This window comes from Thalassophryne amazonica, unplaced genomic scaffold, assembly GCF_902500255.1.
Source record: "Thalassophryne amazonica unplaced genomic scaffold, fThaAma1.1, whole genome shotgun sequence".
NCBI lineage: Eukaryota > Metazoa > Chordata > Actinopteri > Batrachoidiformes > Batrachoididae > Thalassophryne > Thalassophryne amazonica.
Window position 1 is genome coordinate 34099 of NW_022986252.1, and position 27644 is coordinate 61742.

The 27644-nt window shown below is 46.7% G+C and overlaps 1 protein-coding gene across 1 annotated transcript in view; it reads left to right on the top strand.

Annotated features, from left to right (window-relative positions):
- The first annotated feature begins 275 nt into the window (after window positions 1-275).
- LOC117505821 overlaps window positions 276-27644 on the top strand; it is a 75383-nt gene continuing 48014 nt past the window's right edge. The window contains 1 exon segment of the mRNA XM_034165362.1: window positions 276-433. Coding sequence (XP_034021253.1) covers window positions 282-433 — 152 coding nt within the window. The 5' untranslated portion in view covers window positions 276-281.

Below are 27644 nucleotides of genomic sequence, written 5' to 3' on the forward strand. Positions count from 1 at the left end.
GTTAGACATACTGTCCTCTACCTGTTCCAAACACGAGAGGACACTCCAGTTTCAAACACTGATGGTAGAGAGAAAACATGCTTCCAGTTTGTCTTAGTCCATGTTTCTTTCACAAAACAAGTGCCATGAGTAAGTATCACATTCCTACCAGCAGTTGACACATGTACCTCAAATATAAGTCCGCGGAGGGACTGTTCACTCCTTTTTATCAGGAGCATTTGATGGGATTAACAAAGAAACCTCACATGTATCTCCTGGTGTCTCCTCACAGGCTGTGATCTATGTTGGCACATCAGAGGGTGTGGTCAGTGTGCCGGCAGCCAATGCTCCTTCTACTGGACCTGTGCACACTGTGTTCTGGCCGTGACCCTTTCTGTGGATGGGACAACACTAGAAGAGCCTGTGTGGCTGCCACTGAAATCCAGGACACGCTGTGAGTAACACAAAGTGCATAATCCACTGAACAAACACAAACACTACCGCACAGTGGAACACTTGGTATGAGTTAGTTTTTCTTCTGAGTACCCTGTTTTTGTTCAGGGTCACCATAGCCGGCCACACAGACCGCATGGGTTTGGCACAAGTTCACACAGATGCCCTTCCTGATGCAACTTCAGTTAACCAGTCCCTTACCAAAAAGTAGTATATGCAAGTATGTTTCAAGTATACTTCTAGTTTACTTTTTATATACTCATCAGTACTATTTTTGGTAAGGGGTAGAAGCTCACACAAACCCTGAACTATCCAAGAACTAATCAGGACCTCCTGTGCTTCGCTCTGGAAACCAGATGGGAACAGGTTTACACAAAGCAGAGCAGCTGCGATGGCTGGGATGAGTTCATGATAAGAATTAACACTATCACTCACTAGTTCCACTTAAACTGAGGAGCCGTACATTTAATGTTACAGTTCAAATTCACAGTACTGCTCATTCGCAGAGAAATGGATGCCGTATACTGTGTGTATGGAAGCTATGTTAGCATTGTGTAGTCATAAGACAAGACTTAATCTCAATGTTCAAATATTCCCCATTTACTGTATTACATCATGGCTCATTATTGCACGGTTATATACGAAGTCTGTTAGAAAGTATCCGACCTTATTATTTTTCAAAAACCATATGGATTTGAATCACGTGTGATTGCGTCAGACAAGCTTGAACCTTCGTGCGCATGCGTTAGTTTTTTCACGCCTGTCGGTTGCATCATTCGCCTGTGAGCAGGCTTTGAGTGAGGAGTGGTCCAGCCCCTCGTCGGATTTTCATGTCAAGAAATGGCGGAATGATTTGGGCTTTTTTTCCATCAGAATTTTTCAGAAAACTGTTAGAGACTGGCAGCTGGAAACCATTAGAAAAATTTATCTGGCTTTCGGTGAAAATGTGACGGGCTTCACAGATATAAGGAGTGTTACTGTCGCTTTAAGGACGGCCCCAGCAGCTGTGGGGCGCGCCGCGCTCCGAAGCTGCCATCAACAGGCTGAGCGACCATTTCATTCTAAACGGATGGCTGTCTGGATCCGTGACCATCGTGTGCCATTCTCTGGTTATCACAAGAGCTGGACATCAACCATTTTCCAGCAGATTTCACTTTTAACAAGAGATTTTGTCATGGAAAGCGAGCGGAGGCTTTGCGCGTCACGATGGATTCGCTACTGGAGCGAGATAAAACCACCTGCGTTTTGGTCTCACAGGACGGCTTTGAGATGGCGTTCAGAAAGCTGTCGGTGGTTTTCCATCAAGTGATTATCCGAGAAATTGTGGATGTGCCTGGACATGCCAGAACATGTCCCGTGAGGCTTCATCATGGTTTAAACAGGTTTAAAGTAAACTGGGATTTTGTGCTGTCTGAAGATCCTCTGTAGTTTTTCCCCTACACCTGCTAAATAGGGAGAGACACTCCTCTTCTTCTTGTCTCCGTCTCCTGTCTATCTGTCTCTGGGACTTCTGCACTTTGTCCAGGGACCATCGTGGGTACCCACATACTGTGAGGGCTTTCCGTACAAGTTGTTGTCTTTAGCCTTCCCTCTGTAGTTGTGAGCACCTGTAGGGCTCTTTGTTGAAGAGTCCTGATCACCCGAGCTTGTGTTCAAGGGGGTGGTTTGAGCCAAAGAGCAGATATTGGTCAGTGTGAGTTGGTTTCTGTAAACCTCTGTCTGGAGCTGCCTGTTCTCTCCAATCGTAACATCACAGTCCAAGAAGGCTAAATGGTGTTTCTGGCATCCTCACGTGTGAACTTGATATTGGAATCCACGAGTTGATGTGTTCTGTAAAGTCCTCGACCTGTTGCTTGTTTAACCCATGTGTCATCGACATATCTGAACCAGTGACTGGGAGGGATGCCGTGAAAGACGTCAAGGCTGTCTTCTACTCGCTCCATGTACAGATTGGCCACAATGGGGGATACCGGGACTCCATCGCACAACTATGGATCTGCCTGTAGTAATTCCCCTAAACAGGAAATATGTGGTGTTAAGACAGATCTCCAAGAGTTGGCAGATGTGGTCTGGTGTGAATTTGGTCAGTTTGTCAACTTACACCAGACCACATCTGCCAACTCTTGGAGATCTGTCTTAACAGTCTAAAGTGTTAGTTCCTTCTCTCCCTCAAAGTCTTCATCACTGTGTGACAAAAAAAGGACACAAGTCCTGCTCACAGACTGATTGTCAGAGACAGGACATGTCCACATCAAGTAGAACTCCAGACATCTCCACATTTGCTCATGGACAGTTTGTTCGCTCGCACGCACGCACATCTTGCGGTCAAAGGAGGAGAGATAAACTATAACAGAACTCAGAGTGCAGACCTGCAGCTCAGCACAAGAACAAATATAAACTAGAAGAGAAATTAGAGTGCACAGTCTGTCTGCAGCCAAACTGTGCACTCTGACTTCCCTCTGCAGAGAACCTGCAGGCTGCATCCTCACCTCCTCTCTGCCCCGTGCTGTGCGCACTGATGCAGACATTCCTGCGTCGTCATGACGCAACAGGAAGCAACTGGAAGTGAGTCCGGTGTGAAAGGGGCTTATGTGAATAAGGTATCGCATTGTACAATTGTAAAATTATAAGGCCGATATGCATATGTCAACAGAAATAGTGATGTATTTGATGTATTGTGAGGTCTGCTTGTGCAGTTTGACGACTATCCACACAAAGAACACAAAGATTTTATAAAATGAGCCTCAAGATGCTTTGTGAGTTTCCTGATGTACAAAAGACAGTCCTCTATGAAAAATCTCGTCCCAGTCACACATTCTCCAAAGTGGTTTTCCCACCTTAATTTCAACATTAAGCTGCTACCCCAACATTTGTAACCAGCTGCTCTGTGGCCGCTGTATTTCTTAATGTCACCCTCCACTTTACATCTGTTTCCAGAAACAGATGTAAAGGTTTCGGAAGACACCATCTGGAAAACTTAAATTCCTTAAGCCTGGTTCACACGACACGCGACAGGATTTAAAATTATGTTTAGGTTTCCAAACCTGAGAGACCACACACACATGAAGATAAAAAAATCATGGATCTAACAGGTTTGGTCCTACAGTGTGTGTGTTCAGCCACACGGTGAGGACAACAACCACCACACCCAGATTTCACCAACATTCACAACTCAGACAGGAAATCTCGCAGAATCTCTCGAGATTAAACAATGACTTCAGAGTAAAAAACGAGATACTTGTGGGCTATTTAAAACAGAGGGGAAAAAAATGATAGAAAAAGAAAGGTGTTCTTTAAAGGAGTGGAGACAGCGCGACCACCGGACTTTCTGGTAAGTCAGAACAGCTGTTTTGATTTTATTTTCCGCTCCGTGCGTCCGTCACCTCACTTCCTGATTGGCTACACGTCACATTCAGCAGGCTGTGTGTACATTTGTGGTCGGAGGACACCACACACACTGCGATATCGGGCCAAGACAATCCAACATGTTGAATATCCCCGATTTGTGATTGGAGCGCTCCTGACGTCCTTCCGAGCAGATCAGAGTGCTCTGAACACACCACACACGGTAGGAATATCTGATAACATTATCTTTAGTGTCATCACGATTGTCGATGCGTCCTTAAGATTGTCGGAAGGAGAAGATCGGGTCCGATATCGGCCCTAATTATCCTGCCGTGTGAACCTGGCCTTATTGTGAAAATTACTGAAGAAACAGCATTTTTAAAGAGGTCCCTCAGTGTTTGTCTGCCCCGGGTCTGTTTCTCAGCCTGAACCAAAGAACTCCAGTGCTTTGGTCCCATCAACGAGAAGAAAAATAAGGTATTTTAAAAGTTGAAATATATTCCCATTTCATCCCATTGGCTACTGAACACAGGATGCCGGACTGACAGACTGCACACTGCATTCTACATTTGAAATGGACGTTGCCGCGGGGACAGGCCCACTGATGACATTTGGACTGCTGCATGACCCCTGCTTGTGGCATAAATGCCTGCATGACGTCTCATCAATTACATATTCTTTTGTTGTTATGTCATGTTGTTTTGAATTCCCGTTTTCTGTTTCTTCAGCTTTGTATAACTCTGTAAAAGTCTTATAACTGTTAGCTTGGCCACACTGTTAGCAGTGGGTCACCCCTCTGAATTTGGTCTGCTTGAGTTGTTGGGAAGGTGTCGTAGCACGGACCCACAACAGGGGGGCGCAAAAGAACGGACCAATGAGTAAGCCAAAAGATAATAATTTGCTGTTGTGACGATACACAACTGAATATACAGAAATTGCAAAGTCAATTAACACCAGGTGACGTGTGGGCAGGCTCGAAGATAGAAGACCCCGACGAGGAGAGAGGCCGCGTCCCACACGGCCTCCACCACCAACGGTCTGAAGAACACCGGAGCCGCCAAGTCCCGAATCCCCAGGTGACCTCTGTCTTCGGCTGTCGACCCTGGTACTGCTGGCAAAAAGCAGAGACAAGATGAATGAGTGTAAATCCTTACACTCAGTGGTCTACAGTCTGTACACAGTTAGGAGGAGGACCTCCACCTCCGAATCACACACTCGTGCAGCTCCTAGTGTAACCACTTATCTGTAGCGCAGTCGTCGTCGTCACGCTACACGCCAATTCCCAGATAAGGGCGAACACCACAGGATACTGGCTGCAACAGAAGTTCAGAATCCACTCAATGATATGAGTCAGCAGAGAAGTTACCTCTCTGTAGTTGATTTCTCGGCGGGGAGGTGGAGTTGCAGTCCGGCTTAAGTACTGGTGTAGATGAGTGACAGCTGGTGTGATGAGTGACAGCTGTCACTTCCTCTGGGTCTGGCGCCCTCTCGTGCTTGGAGCCCGCACTCCAAGCAGGGCGCCCTCTGGTGGTGGTGGGCCAGCAGTACCTCCTCTTCAGCGGCCCACACAACAGGACTCCCCCCCCAACGGGCGCCTCCTGGCGCCCGACCGGGCTTGTCCGGTGACGTCTGTAGAAATCGGCCAGGAGGGCCGGGTCCAGGATGAAGCTCCTCTTCACCCAGGAGCGTTCCTCAGGTCCATACCCCTCCCAGTCCACCAGATATTGGAACCCCCGGCCCTTACGACGGACGTCCAGGAGCCTGCGGACCGTCCAAGCAGGCTCCCCGTCGATGAGCCGGCAGGAGGCGGCGTGGGTCGAGGTGCACAGAGGGGCGAGGTGTGGTGGGGCTTGAGACGGGACACGTGGAAGACAGGGTGGATCCGCAGCGAAGCCGGGAGACGGAGCTTCACTGCGGCCGGGTTTATGATCTTGAGGATAGGGAACGGTCCAATGTATCTGTCCTTCAACTTGGTTGAGTCCACACAGAGGGGGATGTCCTTTGTTGACAGCCACACCTCCTGCCCGGGCTGGTACGTGGGGGCCGGGGACCGTCGGCGGTCTGCATGGGACTTGGCCCTCGTCCGGGCCTTCAACAGGGCAGAGCGGGCGGTCCGCCACACCCGGCGACATTTCCGAAGGTGGGCCTGGACCGAGGGCACACCGACCTCTCCCTCCACCAGCTGGAACAATGGGGGCTGGTACCCCAAACACACCTCAAAAGGGGAGAGGCCGGTAGCAGACGAAACCTGGCTGTTGTGGGCATACTCGATCCAGGCCAGATGGTGACTCCAGGCCGCCGGATGTGCGGAGGTGACACACCGAAGGGCCTGCTCCAATTCCTGGTTGGCCCGCTCTGCCTGGCCGTTGGTCTGGGGTGGTACCCGGACGAGAGACTCACGGTGGCCCCCAGCTCCTTGCAGAAACTCTTCCACACCTGTGAAGAGAACTGGGGACCACGATCTGAGACGATGTCCGACGGTATCCCATGCAGCCGCAAGACGTGGTGAACCAGGAGGTCTGCTGTCTCCTGGGCCGTCGGGAGCTTCGGGAGGGCCACGAAGTGGGCCGCCTTGGAGAACCGGTCCACTATCGTGAGGATTACGGTGTTGCCCTGGGACGGCGGGAGGCCCGTGATGAAATCCAGGCCGATGTGAGACCAGGGGCGATGAGGCACTGGCAGGGGTTGGAGGAGGCCCGTCGTCCTCCGATGGTCTGCCTTGCCCCTGGCGCAGATGGTACAGGCCTGGATGTAGTCCCGGACGTCGGTTTCCAGGGACGCCCACCAGAAGCGCTGCTGGACTACTGCCACGGTCCTACGCACTCTGGGATGACAGGAGAGCTTGGACCCGTGACAGAAGTCCAATACGGCAGCTCTTGCCTCTGGTGGGACGTACAGTCTGTCCTTGGGGCCAGTCCCCGGGTCCGGGCTCCTGGTCAGGGCCTCCCGGACGGTCTTCTCCACGTCCCAGGTAAGGGCGGCCACGACAGTGGACTCGGGGATGATGGTCTCGGTGGGGTTCGACAGCCCCGCTTTGGCTTCTTCTTCGTGCACCCGGGACAGGGCGTCTGATTTTTGGTTCTTGGTCCCGGGGCGATATGTAATCCGGAAGTCAAAGCGCCCGAAGAACAGAGACCAGCGGGCTTGCCTGGGGTTCAGCCGCTTGGCGGTCCGGATGTACTCCAGGTTCCAATGGTCAGTGAAAACCGTGAAGGGCAACGAAGCCCCCTCCAGCAGGTGTCTCTACTCTTCAAGAGCCTCCTTCACCGCAAGAAGTTCCCGATTGCCAACGTCATAGTTCCGTTCAGCTGGGGTCAACCTGCGGGAATAAAAGGCACAAGGATGGAGAACCTTATCAGCCTCCACACTCTGGGACAGCATGGCTCCTATCCCTGAGTCAGAGGCGTCCACTTCAACTACGTACTGGCGATCAGGATCAGGCTTGCACCAGAACTGGTGCAGTCGAGAACCGGCGTTTCAACTCCTGGAACGCGGCTTCGCACCGATCCGACCAGGTGAAGGGGTCCTGGTGGAGGTCAGGGCAGTCAGGGGGCTAACTACCTGACTGTAACCTTTGATGAACCTTCTGTAAAAAATTTGCAAAGCCGAGGAACTGCTGTAGTTTCCTGCGGCTTGTTGGTTGGGGCCAATCTCTCACCGCCGCAACCTTAGCCGGATCAGGGGCGACGGAGTTGGAGGAGATTATGAAACCCAGGAAGGACAAAGAAGTGCGGTGGAACTCGCACTTCTCGCCCTTCACAAACAGCCGGTTCTCCAACAACCGCTGAGGACCTGACGTACATGCTGGACATGGGTCTCAGGGTCCGGGGAAAAGATGAGTATGTCGTCCAGATATACGAAGACGAACCGATGCAGGAAGTCCTGCAAGACGTCGTTTACCAAAGCTTGGAACGTCGCTGGGGCGTTTAGTGAGGCCGAAACGGCATGACCGGGTACTCGAAGTGACCTAACGGGGTGTTGAATGCCGTCTTCCATTCGTCTCCCTTCCGGATCCGAACCAGGTGGTACGCATTTCTAAGATCCAATTTCGTAAAGATTTGGGCTCCATGCAGGGGCGTGAACACTGAATCCAATAGAGGTACGGGTATCGGGTTTGCGAACCGTGATCTCGTTCAGCCCTCTGTAATCAATGCATGGACGGAGTCCGCCGTCTTTCTTGCCCACAAAAAAGAAACCAGCACCCATCGGGGAGGTGGAGTTCCAGATTAGCCCGGCAAGCTAAGGAGTCCCGGATGTAGGTCTCCATTGATTCGCGTTCCGGACGTGAGAGGTTGTACAACCTACTGGACGGTTACTCCGCGCCCGGGACTAAATCGATGGCACAATCATACGGTCAGATGCGAGGAAGAGTGAGCGCAGCAGATCTTTGCTGAAAACGTCAGCAAGATCATGGTACTCCTCTGGCACCGCCGATAGATTGGGGGGAACTTTGACCTCCTCATTAGCTGTAGTGCTGGGGGGGAACCGAGGATCCTAACACTCCCGTTGGCAGGTTTCGCTCCACTGCGTCACAACCCCGGACGGCCAATCGACCCGGGGATTGTGCTTCACCATCCATGGAAAAGCCCAAAAATCACTCGGGAGGTAGATGGTGTTACATGGAACACCATCTCCCCCCTGTGATTCCCAGACACAACCAAGGTCACTGTTGTGTCCTGATGTGTGATTAATGGAAGAAGAGTGCCATCTAGTGCTCGCACCTGCAATGGTGCCGGCAGAGCCACCAGAGGGAGCCCTACTTCCTTTGCCCATCTGCTGTCCAGCAGATTCCCTTCTGAACCCCCGTGTCTATCAGTGCTGGGGCGTGAAGGGTTAACTCCTCACAAAGGATTGTTACTGGGATTCGTGCCGATCTGCGGGGTCCTTTTCCGCGTGTGTGTTATGGCCACCCTTAGCCCAGATTCTAAGGATGGGCGTTGTAGTTTGACCGTTCAGGGCAGTCCCTCTGCATGTGCTCACAAGAGGCCGCAGACAAAACACTCCCCGCGGGCCAGTCCTCCTTTGTCTGTCACTTAATCTTACTTTGGCCCTGCTCGTGTCCATAGCCTCCTCAGCAGGGGGAGCTGTAGCCCCACGGGGCTCTCTGGCAGTGAAGCGTGGGGACGACGTCGCCTTGTCGGAACCGGAAGGGGGAGGGACGGCTCGTACCCAGTCACGCCCCCCGGCCTGCTCCCGACGATGCTCATTCAAACGGTTGTCTAAGCGTATAACCAAATCGACAAGCCCGTCAAAATCCCGCGGTTCCTCCTTAGCCAGTAGGTGCTCCTTGAGGACCGGTGACAGTCCATTTACGAAGGCGGCGCGGAGCGCAACGTTATTCCAGCCGGACCTCGCTGCCGCGATGCGGAAGTCGACTGCATACTCGGCTGCGCTACGGCGCCCCTGTCTTATCGACAGCAGCACGTTTGAAGCGGTCTCGCTTCTGTTGGGATGATCAAACACTTGTTTGAACTCCCGTACAAACCCAGTATAAGACGTTAGGAGCCGTGAGTTCTGCTCCCAAAGCGCCGTAGCCCATGCGCGTGCCTCTCCTCGAAGCAGATTAATAACATAAGCTACCCGGCTAGCATCTGATGCGTACATGACAGGGCGCTGTGAAAAGACGAGCGAACACTGCATGAGGAAGTCCGCGCACGTCTCGACACAGCCCCCGTACGGTTCCGGAGGGCTTATGTAAGCTCAGGGGATGGTGGGGGGGTTTGTTGAACGACCAGTGGTACGTCTGATTCAGGCCCAGGACCAGCCAGAGGAGGAGCTGCAGCAGCGCCCTGATCGTGCGCTTCCACCCTGGCGGCGGAGAGCCTCCACTCTCCGATTAAGGAGGATATTCTGCTCGGTCACTAAATCCAACCGAGCCGTGAAGGCGGTTAAGATCTGCTGCAGCTCACCCAACACGCCTCCCGCTGACGCCTGCGCTCCTGGCTCTGCCATTGGCCGTTCACGCTCGAGCTGACGCCCCTCGGAATCCATGATAAAGGGCCGAGAAATCCTGTTGGGAAGGTGTCGTAGCACGGACCCACAACAGGGGGCGCAAAAGAACGGACAATGAGTAAGCCAAAAGATAACAATTTACTGTTGTGACAATACACAACTGAATATACAGAAATTGCAAAGTCATTAACACCAGGTGACGTGTGGGCAGGCTCGAAGATAGAAGACCCCGACGAGAGAGAGGCCGCGTCCCACACGGCCTCCACCACCAACGGTCCTGAAGAACACCGGAGCCGCCAAGTCCCGAATCCCCAGTGACCTCTGTCTTCGGCTGTCGACCCTGGTATGCTGGCAAAAAGCAGAGACAAGATGAATGAGTGTAAATCCTTACACTCAGTGGTCTACAGTCTGTACACAGTTAGGAGGAGGACCTCCACCTCCGAATCACAGACTCGTGCAGCTCCTAGTGTAACCACTTATCTGTAGCGCAGTCGTCGTCGTCACGCTACACGCCAATTCCCAGATAAGGGCGAACACCACAGGATACCGGCTGCAACAGAAGTTCAGAATCCACTCAATGATATGAGTCAGCAGAGAAGTTACCTCTCGGTAGTCGATTTCTCGGCGGGGAGGTGGAGTTGCAGTCCGGCTTAAGTACTGGTGTAGATGAGTGACAGCTGGTGTGATGAGTGACAGCTGTCACTTCCTCTGGGTCTGGCGCCCTCTCGTGCTTGGAGCCCGCACTCCAAGCAGGGTGCCCTCTGGTGGTGGTGGGCCAGCAGTACCCCCTCTTCAGCGGCCCACACAACATGAGTTTTCTTCCTCAGCATCATTAGAGGGAGTTTTTTCTTCCCACTGTCACCTGTGTTCTTACTCTGGGGGTTGGTAAGGTTGGACCTTACTATGTGAAGCACCTTGAGGCAGCGTTGTGATTTGGCGCTATATAAATTGAAATAAATCCCTCTGCTTGGGCCATGCTACAGACACAAATTACAGAACAATTCACAAAACGAACATACTGGAAAAGCTGTTGGTGCACAGGACAGGAGGGTCTCCAGCACAAATACCACACCCATCTCTGGATGGAGCTGCACCTTAAACAGAGAGAAAAAACAGAATCAGGCATCAGAAAGACAAGAAATACAATATAATTTGTCAGCATTAAACAACAAGAAATACAGAAGAAATACTAAGGTGATCGCCGGCCACTAGCCCTAAGCTTCACTAAAAGTAGTAGTAACATACTATACCAGTATGTTAGGCATACGAAAGGGAAAATAAGTGCGTCTTAAGTCTGGACTTGAAAGTCTCCACAGAATTTGACTGTTTTATTAATGCAGGGAGATCATTCCACAGAACAGGGGCACGATAAGAGAAAGCTCTGTGACCTGCAGACTTCTAAAGGGGCATTTACATGAGCATGCCTGTGTCGTGATGTGTCATGCTGGAGAGTAAACTTGCCTTTAACGGGTGCAGACAGGACGCCGGTGTGTGCTGTTGCACACAGAGAATTTTGAAATGTTCAAAAAAATCTTTCACACACAAATGTCCTGCTATGTGGCGCAATCTAATCTCCAACACGTGCAGCTCATCAAGTGGAGTAAACAAGCAGTAAACAGTGCGAGTGGTGACATCAGCGGATCACATCAGAGCGCAGCTCGTCTGAACGATTAGAACAAGAAGTTAAATCTGTTATGAACAAAAAAATAAATATTTAACAGCTGCAAACAAGAAGGAAAAACATGCAACTGTTTTATCAAGCCATGACAATGTAAACAAGTCAAATAATTACCTTTTTAGATGGCTCAAAATGCTTTCTGCAGCTTGTTAGGCAAGCATGCAAAAGGGTCTGGCTGCAGCCTCCTCTGTGATTCAGGAAGTAGTTAGAGCCGTTTTCAATGGCCAATTTGCAGAAAAAAATGATTAATCCACCACAAAATAATTATTTTATATACACAGCATCCAGCACAGAGCACGTGGCAGTTGGTAGAACAAAGAACAGCGTCCAGCTGTGAACACAGCGGGTGGGATCATCACGACACAGTTTGTGCTATTGCATGAAGCAAAGGCATGTGTTGTGAAAGTGTAGTAACACGGACCCACAACAGGGGGCGCAAATGAACGGTCAATGGATGAGCCAAAAAGTAACAATTTAATGTTGTGAATGTGCACAACGAACATACAGACAATCTCAGAATATGATTACAGTCAATCCACAAAGGTGACGTGTGGGCAGGCTTGAGGATAGAAGACGTCTGTCCTGAGAAGAGCCGGAACCACACAATTTCCGCCGCCACCGAACCTGGTGAATACCGGAGCCGCCAAGTCCCGAATTCCCAGGTGATCACCGTCCCCGACTGTCGGATCTGGTACTGCTGGCGAAGAACAAAGACAGTCAAGTGTGGGTGTGTGTACACCCCGTAACAACAACGGTGGGAATGCCACCTCCACCTCTCACTCAATATTCTGCAGAGTACCGCAGTGATTCCTCAGGGGAAAAGAGTGCCGTCCAGCACTCACTCAGCTTCCACAGACAGAGGGACCGGTACTCCTGCAAACACTCACAATATACAGATTATATTGTAAAACACAAACGGCTGAGTCTATTACCTCCAAAGAAGTACGATATCTCGGCGATGAGGTGGAGATGACGTCTGGGTTTTATGGAGTGCGATGATGAAGAATGAGTGACAGCTGTCAGGAATTAATGAGTGACAGCTGTCACTCCCGGCTGTGGCTGTGACGGCAGCGCCCTCTCGTGCCTGAAACCCACACTTCAGGCAGGGCGCCCTCTGGTGGTGGGCCAGCAGTACCTCCTGTTCTGGCGGCCCACACAACAGCATGCTCCCGTAAATGGGCCTTTATTCACCCTAGGGACACAAAGTAGTCCTGCACCCTGAGAACGCAAAGCCCAGGCCAGTACGTAGGGTTTAATTAAGTCAGCTAGGTATGGAGGTGCCAGTCCGTGAAGAGTTTTATAGGCCAGTAGGAGAACCTTAAAATCTGACCTCACTGGGACAGGAAGCCAGTGAAGAGACGCCAAAATGGGTGTAATGTGGTCAAACTTTCTGCTTCGTGTCAAAAGTCTGGCTGCAGCATTTTGAACCAATTGGAGAGCCCTAATGCTGGACTGTGGTAAACCAGAAAATAGAACATTGCAGTAGTCCAAACTAGAAGAGATAAACACATGGATCAGGGTCTCAGCATCAGCCATAGACAGGATGGGACAAATCTTCGCTATATTTTGCAGGTGGAAGAAAGCAGTCCTAGTAATATTTCTAATGTGGAGGTCAAAGGACAATGTAGGATCAAAAATTACCCCAAGGTTCCTCACTTTGTCAGTGTGATGTATCAATCAATCAATCAACTTTTTTCTTGTATAGCGCCAAATCACAACAAACAGTTGCCCCAAGGCGCTCCACATTGCAAGGCAAGGCCATACAATAATTATGAAACACAGTCTACGTCTAAAGCAACATAACCAAGGGATGGTCCAGGGTCACCCGATCCAGCCCTAACTATAAGCCTTAGCGAAAAGGAAAGTTTTAAGCCTAATCTTAAAAGTAGAGAGGGTATCTGTCTCCCTGATCTGAATTGGGAGCTGGTTCCACAGGAGAGGAGCCTGAAAGCTGAAGGCTCTGCCTCCCATTCTACTCTTACAAACCCTAGGAACTACAAGTAAGCCCGCAGTCTGAGAGCGAAGCGCTCTAATGGGGTAATATGGTACTATGAGGTCCCTAAGATAAGATGGGACCTGATTATTCAAAACCTTATAAGTAAGAAGAAGAATTTTAAATTCTATTCTAGCATTAACAGGAAGCCAATGAAGGGAGGCCAACACGGGTGAGATATGCTCTCTCCTGCTAGTCCCCGTCAGTACTCTAGCTGCAGCATTCTGAACCAACTGAAGGCTTTTTAGGGAACTTTTAGGACAACCTGATAATAATGAATTACAATAGTCCAGCCTAGAGGAAACAAATGCATGAATTAGTTTTTCAGCATCACTCTGAGACAAGACCTTTCTGATTTTAGAGATATTGCGTAAATGCAAAAAGGCAGTCCTACATATTTGTTTAATATGCGCTTTGAATGACATATCCTGATCAAAAATAACTCCAAGATTTCTCACAGTATTACTAGAGATCAGGGAAATGCCATCCAGAGTAACGATCTGGTTAGACACCATGCTTCTAAGATTTGTGGGGCCAAGTACAATAACTTCAGTTTTATCTGAGTTTAAAAGCAGGAAATTAGAGGTCATCCATGTCTTTATGTCTGTAAGACAATCCTGCAGTTTAGCTAATTGGTGCGTATCCTCTGGCTTCATGGATAGATAAAGCTGGGTATCATCTGCGTAACAATGAAAATTTAAGCAATACCGTCTAATAATACTGCCCAAGGGAAGCATGTATAAAGTGAATAAAATTGGTCCTAGCACAGAACCTTGTGGAACTCCATAATTAACTTTAGTCTGTGAAGAAGATTCCCCATTTACATGAACAAACTGTAATCTATTAGACAAATATGATTCAAACCACCGCAGCGCAATGCCTTTAATACCTATGACATGCTCTAATCTCTGTAATAAAATTTTATGGTCAACAGTATCAAAAGCAGCACTGAGGTCCAACAGAACAAGCACAGAGATAAGTCCACTGTCCGAAGCCATAAGAAGATCATTTGTAACCTTCACTAATGCTGTTTCTGTACTATGATGAATTCTAAAACCTGACTGAAACTCTTCAAATAGACCATTCCTCTGCAGGTGATCAGTTAGCTGTTTTACAACTACCCTCTCAAGAATCTTTGAGAGAAAAGGAAGGTTGGAGATTGGCCTATAATTAGCTAAGATAGCTGGGTCAAGTGATGGCTTTTTAAGTAATGGTTTAATTACTGCCACCTTAAAGGCCTGTGGTACATAACCAACTAACAAAGATAGATTGATCATATTTAAGATTGAAGCATTAAATAATGGTAGGACTTCCTTGAGCAGCCTGGCAGGAATGGGGTCTAATAAGCATGTTGATGGTTTGGATGAAGTAACTAATGAAAATAACTCAGACAGAACAATCGGAGAGAAAGAGTCTAACCAAATACCGGCATCACTGAAAGCAGCCAAAGATAACGATACATCTTTGGGATGGTTATGAGTAATTTTTTCTCTAATAGTCAAAATTTTGTTAGCAAAGAAAGTCATGAAGTCATTACTAGTTAAAGTTAATGGAATACTCAGCTCAATAGAGCTCTGACTCTTTGTCAGCCTGGCTACAGTGCTGAAAAGAAACCTGGGGTTGTTCTTATTTTCTTCAATTAGTGATGAGTAGAAAGATGTCCTAGCTTCACGAAGGGCTTTCTTATAGAGCAACAAACTCTTTTTCCAGGCTAAGTGAAGATCTTCTAAATTAGTGAGACGCCATTTCCTCTCCAACTTACGGGTTATCTGCTTTAAGCTACGAGTTTGTGAGTTATACCACGGAGTCAGACACTTCTGATTTAAAGCTCTCTTTTTCAGAGGAGCTACAGCATCCAAAGTTGTCTTCAATGAGGATGTAAAACTATTGACAAGATACTCTAACTCCCTTACAGAGTTTAGGTAGCTACTCTGCTCTGTGTTGGTATATGACATTAGAGAACATAAAGAAGGAATCATATCCTTAAACCTAGTTACAGCGCTTTCTGAAAGACTTCTAGTGTAATGAAACTTATTCCCCACTGCAGGGTAGTCCATCAGGGTAAATGTAAATGTTATTAAAAAATGATCAGACAAAAGGGAGTTTTCAGGGAATACTGTTAAGTCTTCTATTTCCATACCATAAGTCAGAACAAGATCTAAAATATGATTAAAGTGGTGGGTGGACTCATTTACTTTTTGAGCAAAGCCGATAGAGTCTAATAATAGATTAAATGCAGTGTTGAGGCTGTCATTCTCAGCATCTGTGTGGATGTTAAAATCGCCCACTATAATTATCTTATCTGAGCTAAGCACTAAGTCAGACAAAAGGTCTGAAAATTCACAGAGAAACTCACAGTAACGACCAGGTGGACGATAGATAATAACAAATAAAACTGGTTTTTGGGACTTCCAATTTGGATGGACAAGACTAAGAGACAAGCTTTCAAATGAATTAAAGCTCTGTCTAGGTTTTTGATTAATAAATAAGCTGGAATGGAAGATTGCTGCTAATCCTCCGCCCCGGCCCGTGCTACGAGCATTCTGACAGTTAGTGTGACTCGGGGGTGTTGACTCATTTAAACTAACATATTCATCCTGCTGTAACCAAGTTTCTGTTAGGCAGAATAAATCAATACGTTGATCAATTATTATATCATTTACCAACAGGGACTTAGAAGAAAGAGACCTAATGTTTAATAGACCACATTTAACTGTTTTAGTCTGTGGTGCAATTGAAGGTGCTATATTATTTTTTCTTTTTGAATTTTTATGCTTAAATAGATTTTTGCTAGTTATTGGTGGTCTGGGAGCAGGCACCGTCTCTACGGGGATGGGGTAATAGGGGGATGGCAGGGGGAGAGAAGCTGCAGAGAGGTGTATAAGACCACAGCTCTGCCTCCTGGTCCCAACGCTAGACAGTCACAGTTTGGAGGATCCCAAAAAATTGGCCAGATTTCTAGAAATGAGAGCTGCTCCCTCTAAAGTGGGATGGATGCCGTCTCTCCTAACAAGACCAGGTTTTCCCCAGAAGCTTTGCCAATTATCAATGAAGCCCACCTCATTTTTTGGACACCACTCAGACAGCCAGCAATTCAAGGAGAACATGCGGCTAAACATGTCACTCCCGGTCTGATTGGGGAGGGGCCCAGAGAAAACAACAGAGTCCGACATTGTTTTTGCAATGTTACACACCGATTCAATGTTAATTTTAGTGACCTCCGATTGGCGTAACCGAGTGTCATTACTGCCGACGTGAATTACAATCTTACCAAATTTACGCTTAGCCTTAGCCAGCAATTTCAAATGTCCTTCAATGTCGCCTGCTCTGGCCCCCGGAAGACAATTGACAATGGTTGCTGGTGTCGCTAACTTCACATTTCTCAAAACAGAGTCGCCAATAACCAGAGTTTGATCCTCGGCGAGTGTATCGTCGAGTGGGGAAAAACGGTTAGAGATGTGAACGGGTTGACTGTGTACACGGGGCTTCTGTTTAGGGCTACGCTTCCTCCTCACAGTTACCCAGTCAGCCTGCCTTCCCGACTGCACGGGGTCTGCCAGGGGGGAACTAACGGCGGCTAAGCTACCTTGGTCCGCACCGACTACAGGGGCCTGGCTAGCTGTAGAATTTTCCACGGTGCGGAGCCGAGCCTCCAATTCGCCCAGCCTGGCCTCCAAAGCTACGAATAAGCTGCACTTATTACATGTACCGTTACTGCTAAAAGAGGCCGAGGAATAACTAAACATTTCACACCCAGAGCAGAAAAGTACGGGAGAGACAGGAGAAGCCGCCATGCTAAAACGGCTAAGAGCTAGTAGCTACGCTAAGCTAGCGGATTCCCAAACAGGGAATCCGACACTAGACAGGCTGTGGAGCAGCACAGGTAACGCACGACAACAGTGCTAAAATAAAATAAAAATCCACTAGACAGGCTGTGGAGCAGCACAGGTAACGCACAACAACAGTGCTAAAAAATAAAATAAAATAAAAATAAAAATCCACTGGACAGGCTGTGGAGCAGCACAGGCAACGCACGACAACAGTGCTAAAACAAAATAAAAATCCACTAGACAGGCTGTGGAGCAGCACAGGTAACGCACGACAACAGTGCTAAAATAAAATAAAAATCCACTAGACAGGCTGTGGAGCAGCACAGGTAACGCACGACAACAGTGCTAAAATAAAATAAAAATCCACTAGACAGGCTGTGGAGCAGCACAGGTAACGCACAACAACAGTGCTAAAAAATAAAATAAAATAAAAATAAAAATCCACTAGACAGGCTGTGGAGCAGCACAGGTAACGCACAACAACAGTGCTAAAAAATAAAATAAAATAAAATAAAAATCCACTGGACAGGCTGTGGAGCAGCACAGGCAACGCACGACAACAGTGCTAAAACAAAATAGAAATCCACTAGACAGGCTGTGGAGCAGCACAGGTAACGCACAACAACAGTGCTAAAACAAAATAAAAATCCACTAGACAGGCTGTGGAGCAGCACAGGTAACGCACAACAACAGTGCTAAAACAAAATAAAAATCCACTAGACAGGCTGTGGAGCAGCACAGGTAACGCACGACAACAGTGCTAAAACAAAATAAAAATCCACTAGACAGGCTGTGGAGCAGCACAGGTAACGCACAACAACAGTGCTAAAACAAAATAGAAATCCACTAGACAGGCTGTGGAGCAGCACAGGTAACGCACAACAACAGTGCTAAAACAAAATAAAAATCCACTAGACAGGCTGTGGAGCAGCACAGGTAACGCACAACAACAGTGCTAAAACAAAATAAAAATCCACTAGACAGGCTGTGGAGCAGCACAGGTAACGCACAACAACAGTGCTAAAACAAAATAAAAATCCACTAGACAGGCTGTGGAGCAGCACAGGTAACGCACGACAACAGTGCTAAAACAAAATAGAAATCCACTAGACAGGCTGTGGAGCAGCACAGGTAACGCACAACAACAGTGCTAAAACAAAATAAAAATCCACTAGACAGGCTGTGGAGCAGCACAGGTAACGCACAACAACAGTGCTAAAACAAAATAAAATCCACTAGACAGGCTGTGGAGCAGCACAGGTAACGCACAACAACAGTGCTAAAACAAAATAGAAATCCACTAGACAGGCTGTGGAGCAGCACAGGTAACGCACGACAACAGTGCTAAAACAAAATAAAAATCCACTAGACAGGCTGTGGAGCAGCACAGGTAACGCACGACAACAGTGCTAAACAAAATAGAAAATCCACTAGACAGGCTGTGGAGCAGCACAGGTAACGCACAACAACAGTGCTAAAACAAAATAAAAATCCACTAGACAGGCTGTGGAGCAGCACAGGTAACGCACAACAACAGTGCTAAAACAAAATAAAAATCCACTAGACAGGCTGTGGAGCAGCACAGGTAACGCACGACAACAGTGCTAAAACAAAATAGAAATCCACTAGACAGGCTGTGGAGCAGCACAGGTAACGCACGACAACAGTGCTAAAAAAAAAATAAAAAAATAAAATAAAATAATAAAATAAAAATCCACTGGACAGGCTGCGGAGCAGCACAGGTAACACACGACAACAGTGGTAAAAAATAAAATAAAAATCCACTGGACAGGCTGTGGAGCAGCACAGGTAACACACGACAACAGTGCCAAAAAACAAAACAAAAATCCACTGAACAGGCTGTGGAGCAGCACAGGTAACACACGACAACAGTGGTAAAAAATAAAATAAAAATCCACTGGACAGGCTGTGGAACAGCACAGGTAACGCACGACAACAGTGCTAAAAAATAAAATAAAAATCCACTGGACAGGCTGTGGAGCAGCACAGGTAACACATGACAACAGTGCTAAAAATAAAATAAAAATCCACTGGACAGGCTGTGGAGCAGCACAGGTAACACACGACAACAGTGGTAAAAAATAAAATAAAAATCCACTGGACAGGCTGTGGAGCAGCACAGGTAACACACGACAACAGTGCCAAAAAACAAAACAAAAATCCACTGAACAGGCTGTGGAGCAGCACAGGTAACACACGACAACAGTGGTAAAAAATAAAATAAAAATCCACTGGACAGGCTGTGGAACAGCACAGGTAACGCACGACAACAGTGCTAAAAAATAAAACAAAAATCCACTGAACAGGCTGTGGAGCAGCACAGGTAACACACGACAACAGTGGTAAAAAATAAAATAAAAATCCACTGGACAGGCTGTGGAACAGCACAGGTAACGCACGACAACAGTGCTAAAAAATAAAATAAAAATCCACTGAACAGGCTGTGGAGCAGCACAGGTAACACACGACAACAGTGGTAAAAAATAAATAAAAATCCACTGGACAGGCTGTGGAGCAGCACAGGTAACGCACGACAACAGTGGTAAAAAATAAAATAAAAATCCACTGGACAGGCTGTGGAGCAGCACAGGTAACGCACGACAACAGTGGTAAAAATAAAATAAAAATCCACTGGACAGGCTGTGGAGCAGCACAGGTAACGCACGACAACAGTGGTAAAAAATAAAATAAAAATCCACTGGACAGGCTGTGGAGCAGCACAGGCAACGCACGACAACAGCGCCAAAAAATAAAATAAAAATCCACTGGACAGGCTGTGGAGCAGCACAGGTAACACACGACAACAGTGGTAAAAATAAAATAAAAATCCACTGGACAGGCTGTGGAGCAGCACAGGTAACGCACGACAACAGTGGTAAAAAATAAAATAAAAATCCACTGGACAGGCTGTGGAGCAGCACAGGCAACGCACGACAACAGCGCCAAAAAATAAAATAAAAATCCACTGGACAGGCTGTGGAGCAGCACAGGTAACGCACGACAACAGTGGTAAAAAATAAAATAAAAATCCACTGAACAGGCTGTGGAGCAGCACAGGTAACGCACGACAACAGTGGTAAAAAATAAAATAAAAATCCACTGAACAGGCTGTGGAGCAGCACAGGTAACGCACGACAACAGTGGTAAAAAATAAAATAAAAATCCACTGGACAGGCTGTGGAGCAGCACAGGCAACGCACGACAACAGCGCCAAAAAATAAAATAAAAATCCACTGAACAGGCTGTGGAGCAGCACAGGTAACGCACGACAACAGTGCTAAAAAATAAAATAAAAATCCACTGAACAGGCTGTGGAGCAGCACAGGTAACACACGACAACAGTGCTAAAAATAAAATAAAAATCCACTGAACAGGCTGTGGAGCAGCACAGGTAACGCACGACAACAGTGCTAAAAAATAAAATAAAAATCCACTGGACAGGCTGTGGAGCAGCACAGGTAACACACGACAACAGTGGTAAAAAATAAAATAAAAATCCACTGGACAGGCTGTGGAACAGCACAGGTAACGCACGACAACAGTGCTAAAAATAAAATAAAAATCCACTGGACAGGCTGTGGAACAGCACAGGTAACGCACGACAACAGTGCTAAAAAATAAAATAAAAATCCACTGGACAGGCTGTGGAACAGCACAGGTAACGCACGACAACAGTGCTAAAAAATAAAATAAAAATCCACTGGACAGGCTGTGGAGCAGCACAGGCAACGCACGACAACAGCGCCAAAAAATAAAATAAAAATCCACTGAACAGGCTGTGGAGCAGCACAGGTAACGCACGACAACAGTGGTAAAAAATAAAATAAAAATCCACTGGACAGGCTGTGGAGCAGCACAGGCAACGCACGACAACAGCGCCAAAAAATAAAATAAAAATCCACTGAACAGGCTGTGGAGCAGCACAGGTAACGCACGACAACAGTGCTAAAAATAAAATAAAAATCCACTGAACAGGCTGTGGAGCAGCACAGGTAACACACGACAACAGTGCTAAAAATAAAATAAAAAATCCACTGGACAGGCTGTGGAGCAGCACAGGTAACACACGACAACAGTGCTAAAAATAAAATAAAAATCCACTGGACAGGCTGTGGAGCAGCACAGGTAACACACGACAACAGTGCTAAAAAATAAAATAAAAATCCACTGGACAGGCTGTGGAGCAGCACAGGTAACACACGACAACAGTGCTAAAAATAAAATAAAAATCCACTGGACAGGCTGTGGAGCAGCACAGGTAACACACGACAACAGTGCTAAAAAATAAAATAAAAATCCACTGGACAGGCTGTGGAGCAGCACAGGTAACGCACGACAACAGTGCTAAAATAAAATAAAAATCCACTAGGCAGGCTGTGGAGCAGCACGACAACAGTGCTAAAAAATAAAATAAAAATAAAAACGAAAGCGTTAGCAAGCTAGTTAGCTTGCCAACGCTGATGAAGGTTAGCTGATAAAAGAGCTCCGTCGCGATGCTTCGACCGTTAGAGGTCTTCTTTAGGCGTTGGAGCACGGTGAAAAAGTAAAAAAGTCTTGAAAAAGACTGTTAATTCAAAGAACTCAAACAGCTCAGTTCAAACAGCTAACAGATACAGCAGAACACCGCTGTGCTCCGGAACCAGAAAAAAGTCCACCCTCCACCACAATAAGGTGGTGGAGGGTGTCATACACGAGCCTAGGCTCGTGTATGACACACGAGCCTAGGCTAACGCTTAACTGGTCAAATTGATGCCGATGTCTCACTGGACCAAGAACCATCATTTCAGTCTTATCAGAGTTTAAAAGTCGGACGTTGCTAGACATCCAGCTTTTCACTGATGCAAGGCAGTCTTCTAAGGATTTTATGTGGATGAGATTACCAGCAGTTATTGGCATGTATAACTGAGTTTCACCAGCATAGCAGTGAAAGGTAATCCCAAAACGCCACAGTATGTGCCCAAGGGGAGCTATATAAAGGGAGAAAAGCATAGGATCAAATAAACAGGTTGTGCTTTTTGTTGACATTACGAGTTTCGTCAGCATGCTTTGTGAGATACTATCAAATTCTGTAAATCTAGGTAATACCTCAGTAATGGTGCCCACCTCAATAGCAGGGTGTAGTGGCTGGGTTAAGGCATGCTGGGATATGTTTAACCTAATGTCTTCTATTTTCTTCTCAAAGTAATCCAGGAAATCTTGTGCTGTAAGAGGAGTCCATGAATAAGTGCTGCCACCGTGTCGAACAAGAACTTTAAGTTATGCTTGTTTTTAGTCTAAGATAGCATCACGCCACGCAAGGTGGAATACTTCTAATTTTGAACGACGCGATTTCCGTCCTCGACCTCTTGCCTTATGCTTGAGGTCATGCAGGTAATCATTGAACCAAGGTGACTATGATTTGGGGGGGGCGCAGTCGAGTGTAGTTTTGAGCACTGAGTTTAAACTATCCACAAGACTGTCTACTGATTGGGTATTTGCCAGATGTGAAGCTAAGACATCAGGCAGTCTAGCTTCGAGTTCAGTCTTAGTTGAGGAGTTGATGCCTCACTGCAGTGATAAATAAGGTTGTTGTTCCACTAAACATGGCAGCAAAACTGTAAACTTAATAAGTGAGTGATCAGAGACCATTGATGTAAGAGGCATGATGTCAGTATTCGTGACAGCAATACCACGTGCGAGAACCATATCCAGGGTATTTATTTATATGAATGTTAAAGTCACCAATGATCATGTTATCTGTACTAGTTGACAAGTTTGAGATGAACGCACCAAATTCATCTAAGAATTCAGAATATGGGCCAGGAGGTGTATATACAGTGACAAAGTAATACGGCTGATTTTTATTCTTCTGACCTTGGCAATTTATAATATGCTGATATCTGCTCTGCACAGAGAATCAGATGCTCAAACGAGTTATATTTGGGACCCCCAACAGCTAATAAGCTAAACCTAGATTTATAAATAAGAGCAACACCCCCGCCTTGCTTCACATTGTGAGGGACATGACTAAATGTATATGCTGGTGGGCAGGCCTCATTTAAGGGGAGGACAGCTGTAGGTTTAAGCCAGGTTTCACATAACCCAATCATATCTAAGTGATGATCAATAATTAGATCATTAATCAACAATGATTTTGAGGACAGTGATCTTATGTTAATGAGACCCAGACTAAGGACCTCAGTGGAGTTGACAGTTGAACTGTTTGGATTTAGGGGTGGTTCCAGAGTAGCATATATAAGATGCCTTGAAGTAGGTTTATGTTTGAGACATTCCACGCGTGTTGTAGGTAGCAGACACAAAATCTTTGATATTGCTGGAATAGCCAACAGACCATCCTCAATTTAACATCATCCAATGTAGTAATGGGTATTAAGTTTGCAAAGCATATCCGTCTATGGTTTTTATGGACATGTTTACGGAAGCAGGCCACAGTCTCAATTTGTTAAATTTCCCTCCCTGCCACATAAACTGCACTTTCACCATAGTGGATGTTCTGCACTAATTTCCCTGCTAAGATAATGGATTCCACACCCACATATGTCATAAGCCTTGCAGGGTCTCTAATCACCTGCTCCGTGACCTGCTGTAGATTCCTAATGTTACCCTCCCTGTAGAGCTCTATCTATGTTCGCAGATAAGATGGCGGCACCTTCCCCAGTAGGGTGGAGGCTGTCTGGCATCAGCAAGCCACGGCGGCCCCAGAATGATGGCCAGTTATCAATAAAGGTAAAGCTTGCTGTCTCCAAAATTGCGCCAGCCACCTATTTAACGATGTCAGCCTGCTAAAAGCCTCATCAGTACCCTGGGAGGGGAGGGGACCAGAGACTATTAATTGATGCCGACACATCTTTCTGGCAAGGTCACAAGTCCTCTCTATGTCCATTTTTGTGACCTCTGAGTGTTTCATCCTGTTTCACAACATGTTTATTTGATCCTATACCAACAAAACTGTTTAAGGACCTGTGGTCCACTCTTGGGCCAGCTGTGCTGGAAATGATTAATCTTTCTTTAACTTCTGGATCTGTTCCTAAATGTTTCAAATCTGCAGTGATTAAACCATTACTTAAGAAACCTAATCTTGACCCTAGTGTATTGACAAACTATCGGCCGATATCAAATCTATAATTTTTCTCTAAAATTCTGGGAAAAGTGGTGTCACGGCAGCTCATAGACTATCTTACTGAGAATAATCTCTTTGAGCCACTGCAGTCTGCTTTTAGAAAATATCATTCCACAGAGACGGCTCTCACTAAAGTGGTGAATGATCTTCTGCTTACAATGGATTCGGACACCACTACGGTTCTGTTGCTGTTAGATCTCAGTGCTGCATTTGATACAGTGGATATTCATATTCTACTTGATAGGCTGGAAAATCATTTTGGGATTACTGGGAGTGCCCTTTCATGGCTGATGTCATACTTGACCAGTTGTTCTCACTGTGTTTTGTACAGTAACACTACCTCTAACCTTAGTGACATGAAATTTGGGGATCCACAGGGGTCTGTCTTAGGCCCCCTGCTTTTCTCCCTTTATATAGCACCGCTTGGGTACATATTGCGGCGTTTTGGGATTACCTTTCACTGCTATGCAGATGATACTCAGTTATACATGCCAATAACTGCTGGTAATCTCGTTCACATAAAATCCTTAGAAGATTGCCTTGCTGCAGTGAAAAGTTGGATGTCTAGAAACTTCCTACTTTTAAACTCTGATAAGACTGAAATGATGGTTCTTGGTCCAGTGAGACATCTCCATCAATTTGACCAGTTAACGCTCAGCCTTGGCTCGTGTGTCATACATCACACTGACAAAGTGAGGAACCTTGGGGTAATTTTTGATCCTTCGTTGTCCTTTGGCCTCCATATTAGAAATATTACTAGGACTGCTTTCTTCCACCTGCGAAATATAGCAAAGATTCGTCCCATCCTGTCTATGGCTGATGCTGAGACCCTGATCCATGCATTTATCTCTTCTAGATTGGACTACTGCAATGTTCTATTTTCTGGTTTACCGCAGTCTAGCATTAGGGGTCTCCAATTGGTTCAAAATGCTGCAGCCAGACTTTTGACACGAAGCAGAAAGTTTGACCACATTACACCCATTTTGGCGTCTCTTCACTGGCTTCCTGTCCCAGTGAGATCAGATTTTAAGGTTCTCCTACTAACCTATAAAATTATTCACGGACTGGCACCTCCCTACCTAGCTGGCCTAATTAAACCTTACGTACCAGCCTGGGCTTTACGTTCTCAGGGTGCAGGACTACTTTGTGTCCCTAAGGTGAATAAGACGTCTGCGGGTCACAGAGCTTTCTCTTGTCATGCCCGTGTTCTGTGGAATGATCTTCCTAGGTCAATAAAACAGTCAGATTCTGTGGAGACTTTGAAGTCCAGACTTAAGATGCACTTATTTTCCCTTTCATATGGCTAGCATACTAGTACAGTTTTGTTTTATGTTTTTTACTCTTTTAATTCATGTTATTAGTAATTGGTGCGTGCCGCGGCCTCAACTTTACCTAAAATCTGGGTCTTTTAGTGAAGTTTAGGGCTAGTATTTCTCTGTTTTTCTTGTTGTTTAATGCTGGCAAATTATACAGTATTTCTTGTCTTTCTGATGCCTGATTCTGTTTTTTCTCTCTATTTAAGGTGCAGCTCCATCCAGAGATGGGAGTTGTATTTGTGTTGGCGATCCTCCTGTCCTGTGCGCCAATAGCATTTCTTGTATATTCGTCCGTGAATTGTTCTGTGAATTATTTCTGTAATTTATGTCTGTATCATGGCCCAACCAGAGGGTCACCCCTTTGAGTCTGGTCTGCTTGAGGTTTCTTCCTCAGAGGGACTTTTTCCTTACCACTGTTGCTCTGGGGGTTGGTAAGGTTAGACCTTACCTGTGTGAATCACTTTGAGGCAACTCTGTTGTGATTTTGCACTATATAAATGAAAATAAATTGAAATTGAAAACACAATTTTCCAATTCCATTTTTCACGTAAATTCCTAACTTGTCGTCACAGGAATACTGTTTGAAAATGAGGTTGCGGGGGGATTTCATCTACGTCATCAAATAGGGAGATTCCTAATGTTGTATGGGCCGCCAGAAGAGGAGGTACTGCTGGCCCACCACCACCAGATGGCGCCCTGCTTGGAGTGCGGGCTTCAAGCACGAGAGGGCGTCGGAGCAACAGAGAGTGACAGCTGTCATTCATCATCTGCACCAGCTGTCATTCATTCACCACATCACCATAAAAGCCGGACTACAACTCCACCTCCCCGCTGAGAAATCAGCAACCAAGAGGTAATCTTCTCTGTGGTAAATTTCTCTGCTAACGTAACTCTTTCTTGCAGCCGCTTGCCCTGTGGTGTTCTTATCGGAGCTGGAGAAGGGCGTGACCGCGACGACTTCGCATCACGCTCCGTAGCAGATAAGTGTTACACAGGAGCTGCACGAGTGTGTGATTGGAGGTGGAGGCGCTCCCTCCCAAAAGAACATTGACTGTGAGTGGACTACTGAGTGTGCAGATTCACACTCACCTGGATTTTCTCTGTTCCCTGCCAGCAGTACCAGGGTCGACAGCCGAAGGCAGAGGCCACCTGGGGACTCGGGACCTGGCAGCTCCGGTGTTCTTCAGGCCCGCTGGTGGTGGAAGCTGTGTGGGAATCAGCTCTTCTCTCGCCAGACGTCTTCTATCTTCGAGCCTGCCCACACGTCACCTGGTGTATCATTGGCAATCCACATCTCTGTCTGTATTCCGTTGTGTGTTTTCACAACATTAAATTGTTACTGGTTGGCTTATCCATTGTCCGTTCCTTAGCGCCCCCTGTTGTGGGTCCATGTCACGACACCTTCCCAACACCTAATTGTCAAAATATAAATGCATTCCTCGAAGTGTGAACTCAGCACTACTACCTGGAAAGTCTCACAAGCCAGATGCAGTTGGTACGTCCAAAACAGCGGACGCCATATTTTGGTCATATGCGCGTGCCTAGTTACTTTAGAAAAATATGTTTGGTATATTTGACTAATGAATATATCCATCAAAGTTTCAATGTTGTGAAAACATACTTCAAATCAAATCAATTTTATTTATATAGCGCCAAATCACAACAAACAGTTGCCCCAAGGCGCTTTATATTGTAAGGCAAAAGCCATACAATAATTATGGAAAAACCCCAACGGTCAAAACGACCCCCTGTGAGCAAGCACAGTGGGAAGGAAAAACTCCCTTTTAACAGGAAGAAGCCTCCAGCAGAACCAGGCTCAGGGAGGGGCAGTCTTCTGCTGGGGCTGAGGGGAGAGAATCAGGAAAAAGACATGCTGTGGAGGGGAGCAGAGATCAATCACTAATGATTAAATGCAGAGTGGTGCATACAGAGCAAAAAGAGAAAGAAACACTCAGTG